The sequence below is a fragment of the Hypomesus transpacificus genome, unplaced genomic scaffold (assembly GCF_021917145.1).
Source record: "Hypomesus transpacificus isolate Combined female unplaced genomic scaffold, fHypTra1 scaffold_124, whole genome shotgun sequence".
In the NCBI taxonomy this organism is placed as follows: domain Eukaryota; kingdom Metazoa; phylum Chordata; class Actinopteri; order Osmeriformes; family Osmeridae; genus Hypomesus; species Hypomesus transpacificus.
In genome coordinates, this window is record NW_025813703.1 from 116,503 (window position 1) to 140,780 (window position 24,278).

Genomic DNA, 24,278 nt, shown 5'->3' on the forward strand with positions numbered 1-24,278 from the left:
TCCATCCATCTGCCAAGATTCCTCTTATCCAGATCCATGTCCCCTTCTCCCCTCCTCCCCGCCTCCCCTCCTCTCCCATGCAGGACAATCGGTTCCTGTTAATGGGGGGCTGTGCCGGAGCCAAACACAGATTAGAGGCTGCTAGTGTGACCAGGGCAGCCCTGCTCTCCTTCCAATCAACCCAAGCTCTTAAACGAAAGGAATCCAACAGAAGAGAACTGTTCATCTGTGTCCCCAGTACGATATATTGGGAGAATCCCCCCCCCCCCCCCCCGCCCCCCTCACATCCATCTCCAATGTCTCATCATTTCCTACTACCTTTCGTTCGCTCCTGATGACCAACGAGTGGTCTTGGAAATTCCCTGTTCTAAGGGCCTTTGTCAACAGTTTGGGGTTAGGGTTTGGGGGAGAGGAAGTTACTGTTGTCGGAGGTTGAATCCATCAGTTCTACCACCCCAGCCTCCGGTCCCTCCAACCAATCGGCGGGGAGTGTGTGCCTGCGTCTTGTGTTACACATCCTACAGTGTCGACGAGACACCTGCAGAACAACAATGGGGCTGCACTGTACTCGTGTTGTCTCTAAAGTGTAACGCAAGTAATCCATTTAGTGGACGTGCCACTTCCCAGGTAAAGGTAGGCCTCTTCTCACAGCTATCATGGCAGCCATCAGAGCGCACGCTCGAAACCTCCTGCTCCTGAAATTAAAGTCTAATATTTCTCCCAGGTCTGGGAGGCTTCCGCCCTCCCGAGGTTTTCTTGGGGGGGGGGCGAGAGGGGTAGGTGTGTGGAGAGGTCAGGGAAGCTCCAAATGCACTTGGCGTTTGCGGGGGGGTTGGGGGTTGAGGGTTCGGGGGTGCTGGGGCGAGTCAGGCTCCAGTGTTGGGGGGGGGGGGGTGGTGCAGGTGGGGTTGGGTGAGGATCGCGGTGGAGGGGGGGGGGCGGAGGGGAGCGGTGAGGGGAGCGTTGTGAGCGGTGGAGGGCGGGGGGAGGGGTCCGGCTCCACTACCCAGCCACTCTGGGCATGGGCCGGTAACCTAGGTCAGGGTTGAGACGCCAATCCCAGGCCTTCTTTCTGGCAGGCCATGGGTCTTTGTTCGGGGCTGTTTGGAGGCTTTGTCTCTGGTTCCCCTCCTGCGTCCCCCCGGCTCCCCCTCCTCGTCTCCAGTCAGGTTCTGGACCACCAGGTGTGGAGGATGTGTAACGCGAGAGTCGGGAGGCAGGCGTGGAAACCGAAGCTCCTCAAAACAGCTTTTCTGGGGTCAAATGATCTACTTCACTGGGTCACTTCAAAACCCTAAACCGAGAACTTGATAGCCTCACCTCAATATCCCTCTGTGTCCTCCCCTCTTCTCCTCCTGGCTCACCTCAATATCCCTCTCTGTCCTCCCCTCTTCTCCTCCTGGCTCACCTCAATGTCCCTCGCCCAGTTCTACCCTCCTGCCTCTCTATATCATATCCCTCTGTCCACTTGCAGACCTGCCTGCCTGTCTGTCTGTTGTTCCGTCTAACAATCTCTCTCTGCTTGCCTGCCTGCCTACTGGCAGGAAAGGAAGTATGTATGTATGTATGTATGTATGTATGTATGTATGTATGTATGTATGTATGTATGTATGTATGTATGTATGTATGTATGTATGTACGCATACATGTATGTATATATATGTATGTATATTTGTCTCGCTGTTTGTCTCCACCTGCCTGCTAGCCTGTCTGCCTGTCTGTCTGTCTGTCTGTCTGTCTGTCTGCCTTGAGCTGGTGTCTGTGGTAAGAGCTCCTGCCGTAACCCCAACCCTTCACCTGACTGTAGCCCTGCAGGTCTGCTGTTCCAGCTGTGAGCTTATGACCTGGATGAAAGAGCGCATACATGCATATTTTGGATTCCACTCAACCATTAGTTCAATCATTTGTTATTGGTTTCTAAGATGTCAAATGTTGAATAAGTGAACATATGTTATATGAGTAACATGAATTGACTTTCAAAGCACAACATTTTATATTCTATTCTATTAATGTATGGCTTTATTGATTCATTAATTAGGTAATTATTCATATGCACTATTGGGTGTGACACTGTTATAGATGGTGATTAGTGCCCAATGTGTTGTGTTCTGTCCTAATGCTGTGGAGTAGATGTGGTGCAAAATAATGTGTTTATTATTTTTCCATTGCACAAAACGTTTTACAAATAACCCATATGTGTCCTAAAGCATGTTCACATGTTTACACGCACACCCACACATACACACACACACGCGCACACACAAGCCTGTTATCCCCAAAAAGGGTCAGTTGAAGTTAATCTGACAACTCAAATCTTTATTGTGTTTTAAAGCGTACATTGAAAATAAAGTGTTTTAGCATTATGTTCATGCAATTGTTATTTCACCTTTGATCCACCAAATGCAATCTTTATTTTTTCTATAAATTTCTGTTTGTAAGTCCAAGACAGGCAGGAGAATTGTCATAGCCTAGAATGTAATGTATGTACATCTTATTATGTTTATCATAACTTAACCAATGATGATCTGAGAGTCAGTGGAGTTATAGTCAGGGTAGCAGCTGTTAAAAGGACAAAGCTAAGAACAGAAAAAGTACTATGTCACACAACAGCAAAAGAGACAGTTGAAACCAAAAACCTTCAAGACTTTTGCAAAGCTAACAGTATGTGATGATCAACGCAAAGCTGACAAGCAGGACATCAGAACACGGCTGACGAGATGAGCAATATGGATAACCGACATATTCTACATCGTCAAACATTAAACTAGCCTTGAGAAACAAGTGGGTAGAAATTAATTTACATCAAATAGAGGAAATAATTTAATCTGAGCCCCACAGCCCTAGACAGACACCCTCAACCTTCAAGGAAATGCAGGGTTAGGAAACATGACATGTGACATTTTGATGCGATTTGTTACTTTGGCTGCGGGACAGGGTCTTCCTCGATGGGCATCACCGTGATGGCTCTGGAGAGGAGATCAAAAACAGCGGGATCGCACAAACGCTCAATTCACAGGTGTAAAACACAAGCTGAAGGTGTAAGGCACTACGTGGCTACAGGACTATGGGTGTAGCTACAGGACTATGAGTGCAGCTACAGGACTATGGGTGTAGCTACAGGACTATGGGTGCAGCTACAGGACTATGGGTGCAGCTATAGGACTATGGGTGCAGCTACAGGACTATGGGTGTAGCTACAGGACTATGGGTGTAACTACAGGACTATGGGTGCAGCTACAGGACTATGGGTGTAGCTACAGGACTATGGGTGCAGCTACAGGACTATGGGTGTAGCTACAGGACTATGGGTGTAGCTACAGGACTTTGGGTGTAGCTACAAGACTATGGGTGTAGCTACAGGACTATGGGTGTAGCTAGGTGCATCAATGTAGACACATGATTACAGCAGTAGCTACAGGAGTATCAATGTAGATACAGGTGTATCAATGTCAAGACAGGAATATAGCAGTAGATAGTATAACAGGCATATGGGTGCAGATACTTGGATGAACCGTGGAAAGATGGACCTGCAGGTGTGTGGATGGAATAATTACCTATTGAAAACTGATATCCCAGTGGATTCCTTCCATAGCGCTAAGACTGGGTCAACATGGCAGCATCAGAGCCTGGAAGTAGACAGGTGATCAGTGAGGAGGTTAATGTAGCATCCCTGAAGAAGGAGGCTGATTGGTCTTCCAGGCTGGCAGTGTGGTGTAGTGATCTTTACCCTGCTTTGCGCCCTGAACCATATCATCTGAATGGTCCAGTTGGTCCAGTTGGTCCAGCTGGTCAAGTGGGTCCAGTGGATCAGGTGTGACTGAGAGCTCTGTAATATGGGTTCACATTGTGCCAAAACATGATGCTGAACTGTAGCCAACAACATTTTCTTATGTTGTAACAAAGGAAGTGCCAGGGTTAGGATACCTACTCACCATCAGATAACATGTCCAGCTCCTCCTGCTCATCTGACTGAACCAACTCTGTTCAGAGAAACACATTAGAGTACCCAAACACCACAACCAGAACCAACCCAACTGGGACTACTACAACCACAACCATACAAACCCCAACCCAACTAAAACCCAATAAGAACCAACCCAACTAACCTAGAACCCAACTAAAGTTCAACCCCACTAGAACCAAATTCATGTGGAACCCAAATAGAACCCAACCCATCTTGAACTAACTCATCTACAACCAAACTAGAACCTAATACATAAATACATAGATGCGCAGCATACTCATCATTTATTTTAACATATTTTTTCTTGTAACAGTTGTTGACAGGCACCTTTAATATCTGTCTGAACGGCTACTATAGATGATCTTGATTACCTTGGATTGTTATGGTGTTGTTTGTTTGATATGCTTTTAATGTGTGTTGGCTGTGTGTCTGCAGTCTACATGATCTGAGCTGTACCCCAAATGGCTTCTTGGAAGGCATTCAAGTTTGATAACAATTCCAACTAGGACCCAACACATTATAACCCAACCCTAGTAGAACCCAACCCAACCTAACTAGAACCCAACTAGAACCCAACCCAACTGTAACACCCAACTAAGATGAACCCAGCTAGATCCCAACCAGAATCCAATCCAACTAGAATCCAACACCCATACACACACCTACACATAGATCCAACTAATCTAGAACCCAACTAGAACCAAAACCCATCATGGACCAACCCAACCAGTACCAACCCAACTGGGAGCAACATCCTCATCATTCTGAATGTGTTCATATCATTCCTGACACTCACCATCAGACACCATGTCTGTGTCATCCAGATCGTCTGACTTCACCGTCTCTGTTCAGGGAAACACACACCTCGTAAGAGTACCACCCCCATCAGAACCTCGTTAGGTCTTTGTTTTGTATCCTGGAATTTACCGTCTGAATCTGGAGCAGTCTCCTCAAGGTGGTCATCTTCATCTGTTAAGATAAACAGAGTTGAGACTGTAGCATTCACACTACAAGATCCTCACTAGTCGCCACTATGTCACCACTATCTCACCACTATGTCACCACTATCTCACCACTATGTCACCACTATGTCACCATTTGTCATCGCTAAGCAGCAGTCAGTCATCCCCTGTTAACTCATTAATGTCCATTAATTTATGAGTTAATCAATCCATTTATTGGGATTGTAAATTAGACAGGATTACGCAGATAATTTGGACTGGTATTTTTGTAAAAGACAATGGTAAAGTATTCACAACTGTGTGACGATAGAATAGTTGTCCAAATAACTTAAACATGATTCGCATGTGAGGGAAGTGCTAAGTGGTCTGACTGGAATACAAACACTCAGTTTGGTTAGCACACCCAGTGAGTTCTTACGCTAATCCTGACCCACCTGCGTTTGAGTCTGCGTCCTCTGCTGGCTCCAGGTCTGCTTCAAGTTCAGGGTCTGAGGGAACAAGATAACGTCACATCTGGCCAGACAGTAGGACAGGACTGGGCGGAGAATAAGTATCACTCATGGGCGTATCTAGCCCTATTTTGGGGGGGCTGGAGCCCCCCAAAAGGTTCATTAGCCCCCCCAAAAAATTATGATATAAAAATATATATATATTTCTTCATATTTTAAAACTAAATATGTTTATCTCTCTTCCTAAAACCCACCGGAGGACACAATTTAAAAGGACATTTTCACAAAAAAACTCCCAGACCCCCCTTAGTTTTGCTGGGTCACAGGAAGAATTATGGGTTTTATCTAGGGGCTTACCCCCTCCAAAAGTGGGAACCTAGATTCGCCCCTGATATCACTGCTTTATCATTCACCTCCAATGGTCTGGAGAGGTAGTCCGCTAGATTGGCTCCCAATGGCCAATAACCCCTTTGTGGTTGATTAGATAGTTTGATACTGATTTACATTTATGAGGCCAGACCTACCAGATGCCAAACTGTCTTCCTTCTCGTTGGCGTCGTCAGTGTCCGTCTCTGTCAGGAAGCAATGAACAGTTATGTACTGTACAAGACGTCTTACTGGAGAAACGCTATCATCTATGGTGTAGCTATGAATTTTCATTATACAAGGTCATGTGTGGCCATGGCTATGTTACAGAAAAGTCGTACCTTCAGACAGCTTGTCTACACTGGTATCCTCTGATTGTGAATTGCTGTCCTGGTCTTGGTCTGGGACATCTTGGTCTTGACTGTCATTGCTGTCCTGGTCCTGGTCTGGGACATCACTCTCCTGACTGTCATTGCTGTCCTGGTCCTGGTTCTGGTCTGGGACATCACTCTCTGGACTTTCATTGCTGTCCTGGTCCTGGTTCTGGTCTGGGACATCACTCTCTGGACTTTCATTGCTGTCCTGGTCCTGGTTCTGGTCTGGGACATCAGTCTCCTGACTGTCATTACTGTCCTGGTCCTGGTTCTGGTCTGGGACATCACTCTCCTGACTGTCATTGCTTTCCTGGTCCTGGTTCTGGTCTGGGACATCACTCTCCTGACTGTCATTGCTGTCCTGGTCCTGGTCTGGGACATCACTCTCCTGACTGTCATTGCTGTCCTGGTCCTGTTTCTGGTCTGGGACATCACTCTCCTGACTGTCATTGCTGTCTTGGTCCTGGTTCTGGTCTGGGACATCACTCTCCTGACTGTCATTGTTGTCCTGGTCCTGTTTCTGGTCTGGGACATCACTCTCCTGACTGTCATTGTTGTCCTGGTCCTGTTTCTGGTCTGGGACATCACTCTCCTGACTGTCATTGCTGTCCTGGTCCTGGTTCTGGTCTGGGACATCACTCTCTTCACTAGAATCACTCTGAGCTTCAACAGCAACTTCGCTCTCATCCATGCTGTCATCCTTGCTGTCCTCCTTGCTGTCATCCATGCTGACATCCTTGCTGTCATCCTTGCTGTCATCCATGCTGTCATCCTTGCTGTCATCCTTGCTGTCCTCCTTGCTCTCGGAGGAGTCTGCCGAGGACACATTCTTGTCTCCTTGTTTACTTGGCTCCACCTCTGGGACTTGGGCGACCACGGGACCACCCTCCTCTAGGCTCTCCGCAGACTCGGCCTGTTGCCCTTCATCTCCCCCTGCCTCCACCTGCTCCCTCACCTCATCCTTAACACTATCTCTATCCGCTGTGTCATCCTGCTCAGCCGCATCTTGGTTTTCATCGCTGTCTTTGCTCCCCTCGTCCGTCTCCGCTTCCTGTTCCGGGCTGTCTGCTTCGCTCTCACTGTCATCCTCAGAGTCCTGCTGGCTGTCACTCGCCACCGCGGCTTCCAGGGCCTTGTCACTGTCTGTGTCTTGATCTGCCTCAATTTCCTGGTCACTGTCGCTGTTATCTGTCTCCATGTCTGCAGGTAGAAATATAACTTAAAGGAAGCTGTGATGTAGTGGAGATGTTGCATTCCAGACCACTATCAGACTGACTGCCCCTCTTACTGTCCCTTTGCTCTCCCTGGTAATGACCTGGTTACAGCCCATGTAACCGTCCCTACTACTGTTGATGTCCCTGTTACTGACCGTGTTTCCGTCCGTGTTACCAACCCTGTTATTGTCCCGGTTACTTTCCCTCTCACTGATTCATCCCAGTTAGTTAAAGGTCTATCCCCAGTTACAGTCATTCTAACAGTGCCTAGGCCACAGTAGTTGTGGATCTATTTAACATATTAATGTGCTTATTTTGGCGTCAACAACCATGGTATAGTTCTTGTGAGGGCTTGCGGGTGTTTGTGTTGGAATGGGTCATGTGTGTGTATGTATTGTGTGTGCGTGTTCGTGCTTGTCTGTGCTTGTCTTATTGTGTGTGTGTGTGTGTCTGTCACAATCACTATCCATCGTTACCTGCATCATCTGGGTCCATCTCTAAGTCCTTGTCGCTGTCTGCATCTGACACCACACAGGGGCACACAACATACTGTTACAAGAGTGACATGACAGTGACCAGATTCTGATAGTGCTTATGTAAAAGGGGATCATTGACCTTTCCCTTGTGAATCAGCGTCCTCCTCAACCTCTGACTCTGAAACACAAAAGCAACATCGCAACATCATGTTAGTGATGTCAGAATCTTGACAGAGTGATGTCAGGATGTGTCGTGTCAGCTCCTTGACGCGATGTAACTGTTTACATTCGGATATTAGTGGTGTGTATATAACGGTGGTGTGTGTAACTACCCTCAGACGAATCATCCGAGTCTGTTTCAGCGGCATCTTCATCTTCAACACTGTCACTGGCAGCTGGATCTGATGGGTGCAACAGAACAAAGTGTTAGACAGGTGAGGGTTAGACAGGTGAGGTCAGACAGGTGAGGGTTAAACAGGTGTTAGAATGATCTATCTGTCAGAAGGCAGGCCGGAAGGATGCATGACAATGAAAAGGGTTCACTTTGTTTATTGAGCGAGCTCAGATAATGTAATCAGGGAGGTCAGCATGAGTGGGGCAACTGTCTCCCAGACGTCCTTATATACAGTAGCTGGACATGTTAAAACATAGAATGTACAGAATTGTTTCCTTATATGGTCTAGAATGGTCAGTACATTGATACAGTAGAACAGGCAAACAGTTGAAAACATCGTAACTCATGTAAGTCCTGATTATACATGTTTCCTCCTCACTGTCTCCCAAGAGTCTGGGCATATTTTCAGTCCAGGTCTATATTCGTTATGTGAGGGGCCTCACTGTATGACCTCTTGACCTTAGGAAGACACAAGCTTCATGTATAAAGAAACTCTGTATATCAACAGGTGAGGGTTAGACAGGTGAGGGTTAGACAGATGAGGGTTAGACAAGTGAAGAGACAGGTGAGGGTTAGACAGGTGAGGGTTAGACGGATAGACAGGTTAGGGTTAGACAGGTGATGGTTAGACAGGTGAGGGTTAGACAGGTGAGGGGTAGACAGATAGACAGGTGAGGGTTAAACAGATAGACAGGTGAGGGTTAGACAGATAGATAGGTGAGGGTTAGACAGTTGAGGGTTAGACAGGTGAAGAGACAGGTAAGGGTTGGACAGGATGAGGGTTAGACAGGTGAGGGTTAGACAGGTGAAGAGACAGATGAGGGTTAGACAGCTGAGGGTTAGACAGGTGAATAGACAGGTAAGGGTTGGACAGGATGAAGGTTAGACAGGCAAGGGTTAGAAAGGTGAAGAGACAGGTGAGGGTTAAACAGGTGAGGGTTAGACAGGTGAGGCTCAGACAGGTGAAAAGACAGGTGAGGGTTAGACAGATAGACAGGTGAGGGTTAGACAGGTGAACAGACAGGTGAGGTTGAGACAGGTGAAGGTTAGACAGATAGACAGGTGAGGCTTAGACAGTTGAGGGCTAGACAGGAGAAGAAACAGGTGAGGGTTGGACAGGTGGGGGTAAGACAGGTGAGGGTTACACAGGTGAAGAGACAGGTGAGGGTTAGACAGGTGAGGGTTAGACAGGTGAAGAGACATGTGAGGGTTAGACAGGTGAGGGTTAGACAGGTAAAGAGAGAGGTGAGGGTTAGACAGGTGAGGGCTAGACAGATAGACAGGTGAGGGTTAGACAGATAGACAGGTGAGGGTTAGACAGGTGAAGACACGGTGAGGGTTAGACAGGTGAGGGTTAGACAGTTGAGGGCTAGACAGGGGAAGAGACAGGTGAGGGTTAGACAGGTGAAGGTTAGACAGTTAGACAGGTGAGGGTTAGACAGATAGACAGGTGAGGGTTAGACAGGTGAGGGTTAGACAGGTGAAGAGACAGGTGAAGGTCAGACAGGTGAGGGTTAGACAGGTGAGGCTGTGGGCTTGTGTTGGGTTAGACAGTTAGACAGGTGAGGGTTAGACAGATAGGCAAGTGATGGTTAGATGGGTGAGGGTTAGACAGGTGAAGAGACCGGTGAGGGTTAGACAGGTGAGGGTTAGACAGTTAGACAGGTGAGGGTTAGACAGATAGACAGGTGAGGGTTAGACAGGTGAGAGTTAGACATGTGGGGGTTTGACAGATGAGGGTTAGACAGGTGAGGGTTAGACAGATAGACAGGTGAGGGTTAGACAGGTGAAGAGACAGGTGAGGGTTAGACAGGTGAGGGTTAGACAGGTGAAGAGACAGGTGAGGGTTGGACAGGTGAGGGTTAGACAGGTGAGGGTTAGACAGGTGAGGGTTAGACAGGTGAAGAGACCGGTGAGGGTTAGACAGGTGAGGGTTAGACAATTAAACAGGAGAGGGTTAGACAGATAGACAGGTGAGGGTTAGACAGGTGAAGAGACAGGTGAAGGTAAGACAGGTGAGAGTGAGACAGGTGAGAGTTAGACAGGTGAGGCTGTGGGCTTGTGTTGGGTTAGACAGTTAGACAGGTGAGGGTTAGACAGATAGTCAGGTGAGGGTTAGACAGGTGAGAGTTAGACATGAGGGGGTTTGACAGATGAGGGTTAGACAGGTGAGGGTTAGACAGGTGAGGGTTAGACAGATAGACAGGTGAGGGTTAGACAGGTGAAGAGACAGGTGAGGGTTAGACATGTGAGGGTTAGACAGGTGAAGAGACAGGTGAGGGTTGGACAGGTGAGGGTTAGACAGGTGAGGGTTAGACAGGTGAGGGTTAGACAGGTGAAGAGACCGGTGAGGGTTAGACAGGTGAGGGTTAGACAATTAAACAGGAGAGGGTTAGACAGATAGACAGGTGAGGGTTAGACAGGTGAAGAGACAGGTGAAGGTAAGACAGGTGAGAGTGAGACAGGTGAGAGTTAGACAGGTGAGGCTGTGGGCTTGTGTTGGGTTAGACAGTTAGACAGGTGAGGGTTAGACAGATAGTCAGGTGAGGGTTAGACAGGTGAGAGTTAGACATGAGGGGGTTTGACAGATGAGGGTTAGACAGGTGAGGGTTAGGGCCAGTGTCCAGACCAGGATTTTGTCTGAGCTCCAGTGTTTTCCCACTGAGGAGAGAGCGTATACATTTGCGTGCGGGAAGAGAAAAAGCGCTGAACCTAGCCTTTTTTCAGAACGCTTTTATTGTGGCCACTCTGAGAGCTTCTCGTCAAAAATGTTTGAACTCATCTGAAAGACACTGGTGTCATCACTGGCATTCATTTTCAGGTAAATAGATGAGGATAGCTAACAAACCTAGATAGCAAACCTCGCTATATAGCGACAGGTCAATAACGCTTTTTAGAGACAGGTTAGGGTTAGAGAGGTAAAGAGACAGGTGTAGGTGTACCTCACACAGCCTGTATCTCGTACCTGTAATATCCATTTCCAGTGGCATCCCATCTGCATCAGCTGAATCTGTGATGGGGAACAGTGAATGCTTGCTAGTTAGCGTAGCCTAGCATCACCAAGCCATGGACCTCTTCTGTCTTTAGTGAAGCCACAATAGAACTCCATCTAGCATGTCTGATAAAGGCTGTCGACTGTGTGTGTCTGTGTTAACGCAGAAGGATGCAGCTATCACCTGCAGCATCTAGAAGGTCTGGCAGACCGGTCATCTCCATGCTTTCTCCATCTGAAGTATAAGCACAGGGGGATCAGGACAAGATACCACAGGACAAGATTGGACAGGACAAGATAGGACAGGACAAGATTGGACACAGGACAAGATAGGACAGGACAAGATAGGACAGGACGAAATACCACAGGACAAGACACTACAGGACAACACAAGCCCACAGCCTCTCTTATCAAGTGTTCCAGACGAAGTTCGGTCACCACGCTTCCAAGACTGATTCAAATGCTTTATCTCAGCAGCTTGGAGATGCTGGGTTCAGAGCTCCTGGGCAATGGTACAGAAACAGACTGATGTCTTAGAGGAGGGGCGAGAGAGGGGCAAGAGAGGGGCGAGAGAGGGGCGAGAGAGGGCAGACTCACTATTGGTGTCTGTGGATATACCCAGGCTGATGGGGTCTGGGGGGTGCAGAACAGGGGATCAGAGGGGAGACTAGATGTTAGGTACACTTTCATAGAACAACACCATAACTTCCTGGTGATAGGTGGAAGAGATGTTAGGGCCAGCTGACCATGGACATACTATGTTCTGCATGCCTGCCTGGTGTATGGTATATATATGGAATAAATGGTATTCCAATGTTAACATAACAGTGTGACACAGATGCACACTATATCTCTCTCTCTCTCTCTCTATCACACACACACACACACAAATACATACACAACACAAATTTTCTCTATTTTAAACACACACGTTCCAGGGAAAACTTCTGGAATTTAGTTTCAGCTTATTTTCTATTTTCTGTTCCTGTTTCCTTAAGGGTCAGATTTCAGAGATTTGAGTTATCTTTCAGAACTTTGATTTACCGTGTTCCTAAGAATGTATTTCCTGCTTCCTTGACAGTGATAAGGGTTAGGGTCTGGGTGGCTGATATGCAGGAAGGTGGAAAGGTGGCAGACAGACAGATAAGTAGACAAGCAGGCCACCAGGCCCCCAAAAAACTGGTGGGCAAGTAGAAAATCGGACAGGAAGATAGACTGAAAGAGAGATAGAAAGCAGGCAGGCATGCAGGCAGACATTTGCTGTACCTGTCCCCTGGTCTGCAAAGTCATCTCCACCAGTTGGTCCTGTACAGAGCAGTGTGTTAGTTACTTTCCAATCTGATACTAGTGCTAATGGACAGCAGCTTAGCATTGTGTACATGGTGATTTTCAGAGAGGTAAAACTGTAAGGTTTTATTGTCTGTGGGACTGTAGAGCCATGCAGTTTGTATGGATAACTATAGCAGAGAGGTAGACCAAACCTTCAGCATTTCCTCCTGCTGCAAGGCCAGTTGGGTTTGCACTATCAACAGGACCTGACAAGAAAACACAGAAGCTTTAGTTAGCTGGGTAAATTCTTAAACCAACCAAATCATCTCCGAACATATCCTGTAAAGTGATCCATGAATAGAATATTTGGCATTTCCTGGACACGTTGACAGTTTCCAGAGCAGTTTGTCATAATGTGTGATACTCACCATTCAGGTACTCCAGCAAGGCTGCAGCTCTCTCTGCAACACAGAGGAACGTCATCAGTTTAGAATACTTCTAGAATGCTAATTACTTTTAGAACAGTAGACAGTTCTTCATCTACAATATCAGTGATTTTAGAATGCTACTGGGACTTGGTATCAGTATGTTGCCACAGTGTGTCTTTGAGTCAGTTGTCTAGTGACTAAGGGGTTAAATTAGTAGCGTGTGCTGATCTGTGGGCAACTCTGAAGCCCTCCGTGAGGTGGATGGTAAAAAGAACTACACAAACACTATTTGACTTGACTTGATTTGGTTTGACATGTGTTTTGCCAGTTGTGCTGATTGTGCTGAATGTGAAGACGAGCACATGTCCACTTTACCGTCGTTGTCTTTTTCACCTGTGGGAGAGACGCAGAGCATGGCTGGTGAGCAGGAGGGGAACACAGGGCTATTGTCCCTGGCAGAGGAAGCTGGCGTCTCATTACGTCGCTTTTGTGGCCAGCAAGACGACTCCCATTGTCATGGAGACCAGCTCACCAGTTATAAAGCATTTTAACATGAATTCTAATCTGGAAATGTTGGACGATTTCACAAATGGAATACCAGTACATTATACACATTATAGAAATATATATCTTGTATAACCGTCTTTTATATTGGGGGGAAAAAAAACAAAAAAACCACACCAAACTCACACTGTACCAAACATTCAGATATTAGTGAGATTCCTGTGTGGGTAAAATGTCTGCTTACCAGTGATGGGGAAGGTGAAGGACACAGTAACAAATGCCCAGAGCAGGGGTAAAAACACAGTTCTGGGAAGACACAAAATCATTCAGACCACAGTCTTAGAGCCCCAACTTATCCAAATAGTTACTGGATCTTTCAAATGTCCCATTTAGCTCTCTAACAAGGCCCACACCTGCTAGAGAGGAGCTCTGCTCTGTACTGAGCACTGAGAGACTTCATCCAGAATCAGCTTCTCACACACAATGGCCCTGTGACCCCTAGGACTAGATACACTAACCTCAACACAAACCCTAACCCTAAATAGATACATTCTAACCCTAGATAGATACACCCTAATGTTAACCATCCATCTCAAGTACTACGGAACATGCTAGCAAAGAGCGCAATAAAGAGTAAAACCTGTAACAAACATGTCTGTGTACAGACATATCTTGTGTGGCATTTCAATATGCAGTCAATGTGCAGTTCTTCTCACTGTGACTAACAAAACCTTGCTGGAATCTACGGTTTCATGAGAAACGTGAATATGTGAATCTGTTCAGCGTGTTTATGCAAAGAGAAAATCTCATCTTACCGTGACAGCATTGTGTCAGGTTATGAAGCGCGGTGACACTCAGTCTGTCTGGTGTCCTGTGGGTCTGAAGTCAGGCTGGAGGAACGGCAAGGGTTTAAATAGTTTCAACCCTCCCTCTACTGGGTAGGCAGAGACACTCTTGGGTGGAGGGGGGCAGAGCCACACGGGGGGGGGGGGGGGGGGAGAAGGGGGCAGGGACCTGCTCCTCCACAACTATATGACCACAATCTGGACAGAGCTCTATATCAGCACGAACGCTGAAGTATTACCAACAACTTACAACTTCACCACCATTCTCGTATTACAACGTTGTGACAGTTTTGCTGTTCGGTAGCTGGAATGTTCTTGAGGAGAATCAGGAAGTTCGAACCTGGTATGTGGTTGTGCAGGAACCCTAGTGTTTGATTCCAGGAAGTGACTCACACAATGATCTTCTAGCACAAAAAAACACACACAAAGGAGATGTCTGTACACACCTGCACACACAGGGCATTGGATTCAAGGCTTAATGACAAAGGCAGCTGTTGAACAGTGACCGAAGCACGCTTTGTGAAGTCAAACCCTGCTTGTTCACTGACGTTGATGAGTCTAGGACCCAGCTAGCAAAGGGACCTGTGCACGAAGTGTACATAGCCACCTGTAAACTCTGGTCACATGGTCACCTGGAACGGGTGTGACTCAGGAGAGGCTTGGTGACACAGCTCAGTCTGTTGGAGGGCAGTGAAGTAAAAACTAGTCTTTAACAAATCACAGTAACCCAAACCCTTTGTGGCCTCATGTCAAAATCAACAGTCGCTTATGACGAGTCATCGTTTAGCATTTTGCTGTGTCTTGAACAACTGGCTCAACGAGTTCCTGCCTTATCTTATCACGGAACCTTCCTTCTGACACCAACACCAGGGCCACAATCTTTTCATGTACAGACGTACTATTTAGTAAGCTGAAAACATTAAGAATCTCCTTATTCCCATACTACCGTACTACAACTGTTGAGACAACAGTACAAAAGTGGATCATTCCAAACCTGTCTGCGTCAGCTGAAGGTGCAATAATATGACGAAGTAGCGTGTCCCAAAATAGTAACATTAACCTACAACAGTATATATTTGGTAAGGGCAGGTCTTATCTACTAAATGTCAAAAGTATGTGGTTCAGGACAGAACCATATTTACTCCAGGGTTGGGGTCGCCCCAGAAGCGAAACAGAGCTCATACAACAAAGCTTTCCACAGCAACACAGAGCAAGCTCCAATCCGTCTCGTTCCAGGTTCTGGAAACCCCCGTTGTCTTCAGAACAGTGACGCTGTTACTAGGAGCCTGGAAGTTCACCCTGACTCTCTCCCACACACTTCATCTGGGTAGGACTCTGAAAGGCCTGCCTGGCATTCTCAAACCAGATACATTCATATCAAATGTCAATCTCATTAGTGTAGAACCGGGAATCTGGAGAGTTTCCGAATGGAGCTGTGCTACCTTGTGGGGTCTGTTTGTTTGAGCGGTAACGTAAGCAGCGTTACCTCGGGAGAACATTGGGGGGGCCGAAGAGGTTTCTTTCAGACTGACTGCTTCCCTCCTATCGCGCTGGATGAGGTGAAAGGTCACCGTGAAAGGATGAAGCATTAACGTTGTACAGATTGTTTAAAGGTTGGAAGGCTGTGGTAATGATGATTAAAAAAAAAGCTCGACACGTTCATGGTTGTGTTGTCTTCATGCCACATCTTTCACGTCTCAAGATTTTCAATTGGGACTCTTTGAAAACCAATACTAAATAACAAATAACCCTCATTTTGTCTTTCAGTCCAAAATATAGCCTTACCTGTTTGCCAGAACTTGATAGCTTAAACCCACTGACCCGTTTCAGTGGGAGATCCCCGAACCAGAGATTTAGATAAAGATCAGCATTTGATCTTTGCCTTCATAGCGGGCCCCAAGCTGGCCTCGTTGTGTGTGTGCAGTGGAACAGTGAGGGCTTTAGCAGGTGTGAAAACGGAGGTTCAGGTTCTTTCTGCAAACGTTCACACCCTCTGACGTCAGGATAACGTCCCACTGAACTGGAAATGCTTCCAGGTTCGCTTTAAAGGTACAATATTTGTTTTACATTCGTATTAGTTCACACAACATGAATATAAGAACACGCAACATAAGAGTTATTTTACAACGAAGACATCTCAGTGTAAGTGGAAAGTACATTTCATTTTGTTTTGGAGTGGCCCGTTGCTTTCCAACCAGTTATGTTCCAGCATTCCTGTTCCAGCCAATCATCTTCGGCGAGGAAGGTCTTCCTCCTCGGCTTGTTTTGTGAAACCAGCGTTCCCATATCAATATTTATTTCCCACCCACGCGAACCACTCATCCAAATAATTTCACTTAAAGCAGCAGTGAGTTTCATCATGAAGTTGGAGTCTGAGGCCGTTCCAGAGTTAGCTAACTTTAACCCTGCTGCTGAAGTGTGGCCAAGCCCCTGCTGTCTGAGGTAATTGCTACACGTTGGCCAACTCTATCCTTGCTATATGGGCTAGCGACAGTGTTAGCTAACTCTATAACCTGGGGCGAGTGGTTGAAAGTAGCTAGTAAGAATGTAGCTTCCAACTTTGTCAACAGCCACACAGAACGTTGGGCTTCTGATCAGCAGAGCGCATCGTCGCTGCACGTTTGAATGCCCCATAACCACAGCTGTGTGAGGAGAGAGGACTGCTGCTCATTGGTCAGGGAGGACCCGCCTCCCCACGGCCCTGCTTGCCATAAACCATCATTCTGTGATGCTCTACTGAGATCAGACGTTTCCATGCCAACATGACAACAGAAGGATGGAGTGAGGAGTGCATGTCTGCCTCCTTTTTCTCACCATCTTCCCTACTCACTTCTCACTAACCCTAACCCTGCTGTGAGGCCTAGGGCTAGGGACAGGGGTTGGGTAAGATGTGGGACAAGGTCTGAACACCACATTGGTGTCCAGTGTGTATGGCCAGAAGAACCTCCACATCATATGGCAAAGGAAAAGTTGGCAGAACAAGACAGGACAAGACAACAAAGGGCTGAGGTAGGGGTGAGGTTAGGGCTGAGGTAGGGGTGGGGTTAGGGCTGAGGTAGGGGTGGGGTTAGGGCTGATGTAGGGGTGGGGTTAGGGCTGAGGTAGGGATGGGGTTAGGGCTGAGGTAGGGGTGGGGTTAGGGCTGAGGTAGGGGTGAGGTTGGGGCTGAGGTAGGGATGGGGTTAGGGTTAGGGCTGAGGTAGGGGTGGGGTTAGGGCTGAGGTAGGGGTGGGGTTAGGGCTGAGGTAGGGATGGGGTTAGGGTTAGGGCTGAGGTAGGGGTGGGGTTAGGGCTGAGGTAGGGATGGGGTTAGGGTTAGGGCTGAGGTAGGGGTGGGGTTAGGGTTAGGGCTGAGGTAGGGGTGGGGTTAGGGCTGAGGTAGGGATGGGGTTAGGGTTAGGGCTGAGGTAGGGGTGGGGTTAGGGCTGAGGTAGGGGTGGGGTTAGGGCTGAGGTAGGGGTGGGGTTAGGGCTGAAGTAGGGGTGGGGTTAGGGGTCTAGAAGGGTGTTGGGTTAAGTTTAGGCAGGGGGGTGGGGTCAGAGCTAGGGTCAGAGAACAGTGTGCAGTGGCTGGGTTTGAGTTGGCATTAGGGCTGAAGTACTACCTGATTGAACTGTGGTTCCTGGGATGCTTCATGTCTGTAGTTGATCATAAGGACACAGCAGGGACAGCATGGAGGAACAGCCCACCTTCCAGACAGGTGGAACAACTCCCCCAGCTCCATGGTGTCTGCACTGGGGTTATATGAGGACAGAGGCTGGAGGACAGAGCACGATAAATCTAGATGACTCATGACTCAGTCCAGACGCCCGGCCAAACTCTCTCCATTGATCTGGGCTGTGTTCTTCTCAGGAGGAAGGGAATGCATGCAAACTGCTGCTAATGAGCCTGGGGAGCAGGGGGGGAACCGGCCCGGAACCTGGAGTGTGAGAGGCCAGGAGGCCGGGGGGTGTTGGAGGCCAGCGTGTTGGAGGCTGGCGAGGCGAGGGGCTTTGAGGGCGGAGGGGCTTAAAGGCTAAAGAGGCTAGGGAGTCGGAGGCTTGAGTGGCTGGGGTATCCAGGGAGGAGAGGCCAACAAAGGCCTTTACTTAGGGACCTGATTCTAAAGGCATACTCTCGCCCCTTTTAAATGTAGCTCAAGATTGTGAGCAGATACTATAGGTGCTCTGGGCTTCTCCTCTCAGGTCACCCATGTCTCCAGCAGATGGGAGTGAGAGAGAGGACGTTAGCCCCAACCCTAACCCTGGATACTGCTGCTTCACAGGGACTGGCCGGGAACGCGACACCCGGACTTAGTCAACCATAAAAGGTCATCGAATCTGGACGATTCGGGCTAAGCGTTATTTTGTTCTGACTCTTTGTGTGTGTGTGTGTGTGTGTGTGTGTTTGTGTGTGTAAGAGCATGGCTTATGGGTAAGTCATTCTTTAGCTCTTTAACCTTCTAGGGAAATAGAGCAGCCATGCTCCTGGGAAGGGGCACATGTGTCCATGGAGGGTGCCCCAGCCTTAGAGCCTCTCCATCACCCAGACTGGGCCTACATCTGACCCCTGCCTGGATCAATAACACCTGGTTTCTGATCCACCTACAGATCTGTAACTCTCGGGTTCTCATCCGCCTGCAACTGCTTCCTGCAACTTCTAGATCTTAATCACATGTTCTCATTTTGTTTAGGAGTCGATTTAAAAACGAGTAGGCCAGGTGTAACTTTGCTGAGAGAAGTTTATTCAGGAAGTTAAGACAGAGAGGTTAATATATTCACATGTTTGGATGTTCGTCCCAAAATGTTTATACATATGTTAAATACGGTGTGTATAAAAATGACCATTAGAAATAAAAAGAGACACTTTTGATTTGAACACTGACTGTGTCTCAAGACAAGAGTGATGTTATAGAGACTAGCTACTACAAGCTATAACACGGGTGAGTAAGGGTCTTCAGAGGGACAGCACCAGTATCGCCAGTCTGACATTCTGACATTTGTTTAGCGCTTGCCTGTAAAGGATGAAGAAAAATAGATCATCAATTCAAGATTTGTTTCGTAGCCCATTATAACTAAAGCGGGTTGTCGCTGTTCTATAGTTGCCCATGTGTAGCTAGCCTTTAATCCCACAGCGCCACCCGCTGGTTAATGGCTGTTATAGCAGGAGGGTGCCCCCCAGATCAGTGCCTTCTGTGGTTGTAGTTATAGACAGCCAAGCAGCCTGCAGCCCTGCAGGGGCAGAGCATGAATGTGACAGTGTAGCTAGTCAACATGGTGGCACTACCACGCTGACCAGGCTGGTGTGGGTCTGAGATAGCAGACTGGTGTTATACCAAGGGACTAGATTACTGGCATTGTGGCTGTCTATATTACTGGTATTATACCAGGGGTCTGTTTTACTGGTATTATAGCTGACTGTGTTTACTGGCGTTACACAAAGGGTCTATATGACTGGTGTTGTTGTATGGCTGGGCGTCTCTATTACTGGTGTTGTGGCTGGGTGCTATAAAGTCTATATTACAGGTCTTTAGTATTCAGGCGTGAAAAATCCTGTATTAAATTTTTTGTGTTTTAAATGGCAGATTTGTTTACTTGATCTGTCTGGAATGGGTTAGGTCAGGGTTATGTTGTCTGTAAAGGCTCCACCTTTTTCCTCACCGACAGAATCTCCCCAGATTTGTCTTTTAGGACTTACGAGATAAGGATTGTTTTAGGATGAGACCAGCTAATGTGAAAGACGTCAGTCTCCGTGTGTCTGTGAGAGCTCAGATCTGGCGGGCGGAGGGCCTACGGGACCTCCTCCTGGTGGACTGGGGCTTGCTCCGAGTTCCCACTGTCTTTTGGGATTTGGAAGCGCGTGGGATGATTCGTTTTCTCGCACCTTCATCCGAGTTAGAATCGTCGTCTTCTGAAAAAAATCGTTTTGGGAAACCGTCACGTCGGATGGGTTTCAAGTGTGAGATGTGTGTGCAGACATGTGTGTGTGTATGTGTGTGTGTTTATGTTTTTGTTTGTGTGTGTTTGTTTGTTTGTTTGTGTGTGAATATGTTTATATATTTGTGTGTGTGTGTGTGTGTGTGTGCATGTGTGGATGTGTGTGAGTGTGAGTGTGGATTGCATTAACGGAGTTCCTCTTACCATCGTCGTCCTCGACACTGTTGGCAGCAGCGCCTGGTGGGGAGGAGAACAACCACAGGTCAGAGGTCACAGTGTCATGGTCACATGACACTGTGACAGGTTGTGTTGTGTCACAGGTTGTGTTTCAGCGCAGTCTCCGCAATAGAATATAACTTTATTGTCCATCCCGGATGAACATTTGTATTAGTATCACTTTCCATTAACAAACATCACACACACAAACATTCTCCATTGATTATATACATGTTACAGTCTTTCTATACATTTGCTAAATCCTTTAAGGTTATTAATACATTCACAGCCAACATGTTCCACTACACTAGATGAATGAGTAAATATTCGGACACATCTGAAGTCACTTACCAGCACCATTCACTACATTTGGCTTGGGAGCTGAAGGAAGGCAAGATAAACATGTTAGCCTGGTTTTAGCCTATTCATGTCCAGCATGCGATGTATGTCAACATGTCATGCATGTGATGCATGTATATTCATCCTGTATGTGATGTAGGTTGATAGTGTTGGGCAAGCTTGGGAAGTGTAGTGAGCGCTATACTAGTTACTCAACAGTTCAGTACAGTTTATTAAACATTAAGCTCTGCTTATTGTTCTCACTGCTCCCAAACCAATTTGAAAACATAAGGCTCTAAATTGAGGTAAAGTACATATGTTATATCTGTATATGTATAATATACTATGCAGTTACGGTGTACCAAAACTCAGTGTAATGGCGGTGGCTTCACCAACTAATCTTTAGCACTTTTATTAAACTCCGCTGTGCTTAAGCTTTCGAAATGTTTGCTGAAATGTAGCTTGTGTGGACGCTACTGCAATGACCAATAACCAATAACTTGACCAATAAATGCGCTTCGCTACTCAACAGCCATTTGATCCAGAAAACAACAGCTCTACCACTATGCTCCGGAGGAATGCAGTCAAACTAGTAACGCGGTACTTGTAGTGACGCTGCTGCCCCGCAAGCTGAATGTACAGTCTGTCTGTGTTGTGTCGCGCTGCCAGAGGCATGTTTACATGTGAGGTCGGACGGCAGATACTCACCCTCAGGAGCGGCTTCTGCACTGGTGCTGCTGGCATCTGAAACATGCAGTCGGTTAGGGTCAAGGGTCATGGTTAAGGTTAGGGCGCCATGCTGGTTAGGGCGCCATGCTACTGGACTTATAATGACAGTATTCTGAGCATGTGGAAGGTAACTGGATGCTTACCTGCTGTCCCTCGATTGTCATACAGAGGTTCGTCTGCAGAAAGACAGACAAGGTCATGAGCAGCGCAACCCCAGGAGTTCATTTACGTTTGGGTCAGAGGCCAAGCTCACAGAGTGAGGAAGCTGTGTCATTGTTCGAGACTGCAGGCACGAATGCAGGGTAACTCTGTGACGTGTCTCTGCAACGGACCCTTCGGGCCATGCTAGCTGTCAGGATGATGTAACCCTAACATGCCTAACAGGCAAACTGTCTACTGTTGACACAACTGTGGACTGCCGCTAGGAGGCAGGCTGGAACAAGGCTACATTTTCCCCTACTGTTGCTGCCTCTGATCCCCTCTCTGCTGCCTCTGATCCTCCTGCTTCACTGACTTCAGGGAGATGGGGCCAGAGTTGGAGAGGAGCTACACTCCGAAGGACGCAGAGTTAGAGAGGAGCTGAGCTCAGAAGGATGGAGAGTTAGAGAGGAGCTGAGCTCAGAAGGATGGAGAGTTAGAGAGGAGCTGAGCTCAGAAGGATGCAGAGTTAGAGAGGAGCTGAGCTCAGAAGGATGGAGAGTTAGAGAGGAGCTGAGCTCAGAAGAATGGAGAGTTAGAGAGGAGCTGAGCTCAGAAGGATGGAGAGTTAGAGAGGAGCTGAGCTCAGAAGGATGCAGAGTTAGAGAGGAGCTGAGCTCACCGTTGGGCTGGTCTGGGGAGACGGCGTTCATGCTTTCTGTGGACATAACAGGAAAAATCGGTTAAGCCTTCACATGGATGTTCAGACGCACACCCGTTCAGGAATTGGTCGTCTAGCTAGTTTGTGGAGGTAGCTGATAGGTTGACTAACTGGTTAGTGTAAGTAGCTGATAGGTTGACTAATTGGTTAGTGTAAGTAGCTGATAGGTAGGTTGACTCGCTTGTTGGTGGTGGCAGCAGGTTGACTAGCTGGTTAGGGGGCAGCAGTTAGGATTAGGGTTAGCTGGACAGACAGAAGCTAACCCAGGGAAGGTAACAGTTAGCTAGGTAGTTTAAGGTAACAACCCATGAAGGGTTAGGGTTAGCTGGTTAGCGGAGACTAACCCATGAAGGGTTAGCTGGTTAGCTGGTTAGCTGGTTAGCGGAGACTAGCCCATAAAGCAGACTCACCAGTGGGAGCTTCGTCAGAGGTGGAGTCCTTGTCTGTTGGTGACAGAACACAGTTCATCATTACTGGCCTGATAGGGCTTTAATTCCATCAATATCAATACATCAGATTGTGGACTAATGGTTACCTGTGGACATGGCTTGGATACCCCCATCTAAAACATGACACAAACACACACACACACACATAATGAACAATGACAACACTTATGATTGTAAGATGAATATAATTCCAGGCAGTAATATCTCAAGTCCAACAACAAGACTGGTAACTGAGCAGCTGTTCATCTCACCGTTCGTATCTAGTTCAGCTTCCACTAGCAGAACTACTAGCGAGAGGAAAATCAGAATATTCCTGGAACACAGTCAGGTAGTAAGATTATTCTTACTGCTCTTCATAACACATCTTAGAGGTTCTGTCACACTCTGCCCCTGCCTCAGTCTCAGAAAGACCTGTTGTGTCTGTACCTGTCTGTCTGTACCTGTCTGTCTGTCTGTGTCTGTACCTGTCTGTCTGTCTGTCTGTCTGTCTGTCTATCTGTCTGTCTGTGTAACATATTCCTGTACCTATACCTGTACCTGGTGGTAATATATTCCTGTATCTGTACCTGGTAATTATAGAGTCCTGGACCTGAGAGAAAGGAGAGGCTCCTACCTGGGCGGCATGCTGAGGTGAGTCTGGCGTACAGTACAGCGTAGATATTGCACTTCTACTGGTCCTCAGTGCCAGCCAGCTGGGGGAACTTTTATAGCACCTCAAATGTCATGTGGGGGCTGGGACTTGAAGGGGAGGGGCTGGTTGAGCTGGGGGGACGAGGGGATGGGACTGGGTGGGGTGGAGGGTGAGTCAGGTAAGATGACGGTGGGGCTGGGGGAGGAGGGGGGAGGGATGGTAAGATGAGGGTGGGGCTGGGGGAGGAGGGGGGAGGGATGGTAAGATGAGGGTGGGCTGGGGGAGGAGGGGGGAGGGATGGTAAGATGAGGGTGGGCTGGGGGAGGAGGGGGGAGGGATGGTAAGATGAGGGTGGGCTGGGTAGGAGACTAGGAAGTTGATAAAGAGGGCGGGGAAGTGGTGCGAGAGGAGAAACACAGATATCCTGTTCCTGTGATATGAAGGATGTCATGCAAGGATGGTTATAGCCCATGCAGGCTGTTCTCCAGAGGGTCTATCTGGTCATCGCTAAAGACTGTTGCAGACGACTCAAGACAACAGACATCCCTCCCAGGAACACACACACACAATGTTTCACATTGTAAACACACATACTTTGCTCACACACACTTTCCCTTGTACCACACACACAGGTGAGGCACCTGGGAATTCCCTTCGCGGCACGGTTGAGACAACAGAGACACAACCTGACAAGGTCAAACGAAACACTCTGATAGCGTTCCAACAACCTGGTGAAATGTTAAAAGGATCTGGTTCATTCAAACATAATGCTTGGAATCTAGATTCCACGATGGACTTGATACTCTTCCATGATTGCATCAGACATTAACCAAACTCCTGACTTGGCTGTGGACCGCCATTGTTCCTTCTGAGTGTTCATTTTCAAACGTTCCTATCCATCAG

General features: G+C 47.5%; 2 protein-coding genes across 6 annotated transcripts; both read right to left on the bottom strand.

Moving 5' to 3' along the window:
- Window positions 1-2,295: 2,295 nt before the first annotated feature.
- stm (starmaker) lies at window positions 2,296-16,149 on the bottom strand. 4 transcript variants are annotated; one of them, XM_047050614.1, is made up of 23 exons: window positions 16,023-16,149; window positions 14,208-14,282; window positions 13,637-13,698; window positions 13,264-13,281; window positions 12,889-12,921; window positions 12,673-12,726; window positions 12,458-12,496; window positions 11,789-11,824; window positions 11,376-11,426; window positions 11,165-11,209; window positions 8,138-8,206; window positions 7,945-7,983; window positions 7,806-7,850; window positions 6,708-7,315; window positions 6,083-6,554; window positions 5,900-5,947; window positions 5,361-5,414; window positions 4,892-4,933; window positions 4,761-4,808; window positions 3,933-3,980; window positions 3,728-3,826; window positions 3,555-3,626; window positions 2,296-2,966 (listed from the first exon to the last, which is right to left on the bottom strand). In XM_047050614.1, exons 2-22 carry the CDS (start codon window positions 14,216-14,218, stop codon window positions 3,595-3,597), a joined length of 1,953 nt encoding a protein of 650 aa, XP_046906570.1. In that variant the 5' UTR covers window positions 14,219-14,282; window positions 16,023-16,149; the 3' UTR covers window positions 2,296-2,966; window positions 3,555-3,594. The 4 variants fall into 4 exon arrangements, with proteins under 4 accessions (XP_046906570.1, XP_046906568.1, XP_046906567.1 ...); XM_047050612.1 differs by having other exon boundaries at window positions 6,083-7,315; window positions 7,806-7,844; window positions 16,023-16,148; XM_047050611.1 differs by having other exon boundaries at window positions 6,083-7,315; window positions 16,023-16,147.
- Window positions 16,150-18,943: 2,794 nt separating this feature from the next.
- Window positions 18,944-23,493, bottom strand: si:ch211-133n4.6 (uncharacterized protein LOC797776 homolog). Of its 2 annotated transcripts, XR_006958601.1 has the most exons (11): window positions 23,358-23,493; window positions 22,996-23,057; window positions 22,831-22,857; window positions 22,706-22,738; window positions 22,257-22,292; window positions 21,580-21,612; window positions 21,416-21,451; window positions 20,720-20,749; window positions 20,357-20,389; window positions 19,914-20,126; window positions 18,944-19,230 (listed from the first exon to the last, which is right to left on the bottom strand). XR_006958601.1 is itself a non-coding variant. In XM_047050636.1 (10 exons), the coding sequence occupies exons 1-10, from the start codon at window positions 23,366-23,368 to the stop codon at window positions 19,984-19,986; spliced, it is 444 nt and encodes a 147-aa protein (XP_046906592.1). In that variant the 5' UTR covers window positions 23,369-23,493; the 3' UTR covers window positions 18,944-19,983. The 2 variants fall into 2 exon arrangements, 1 of the variants encoding a protein (XP_046906592.1); XM_047050636.1 differs by having other exon boundaries at window positions 18,944-20,126.
- Window positions 23,494-24,278: the final 785 nt, after the last annotated feature.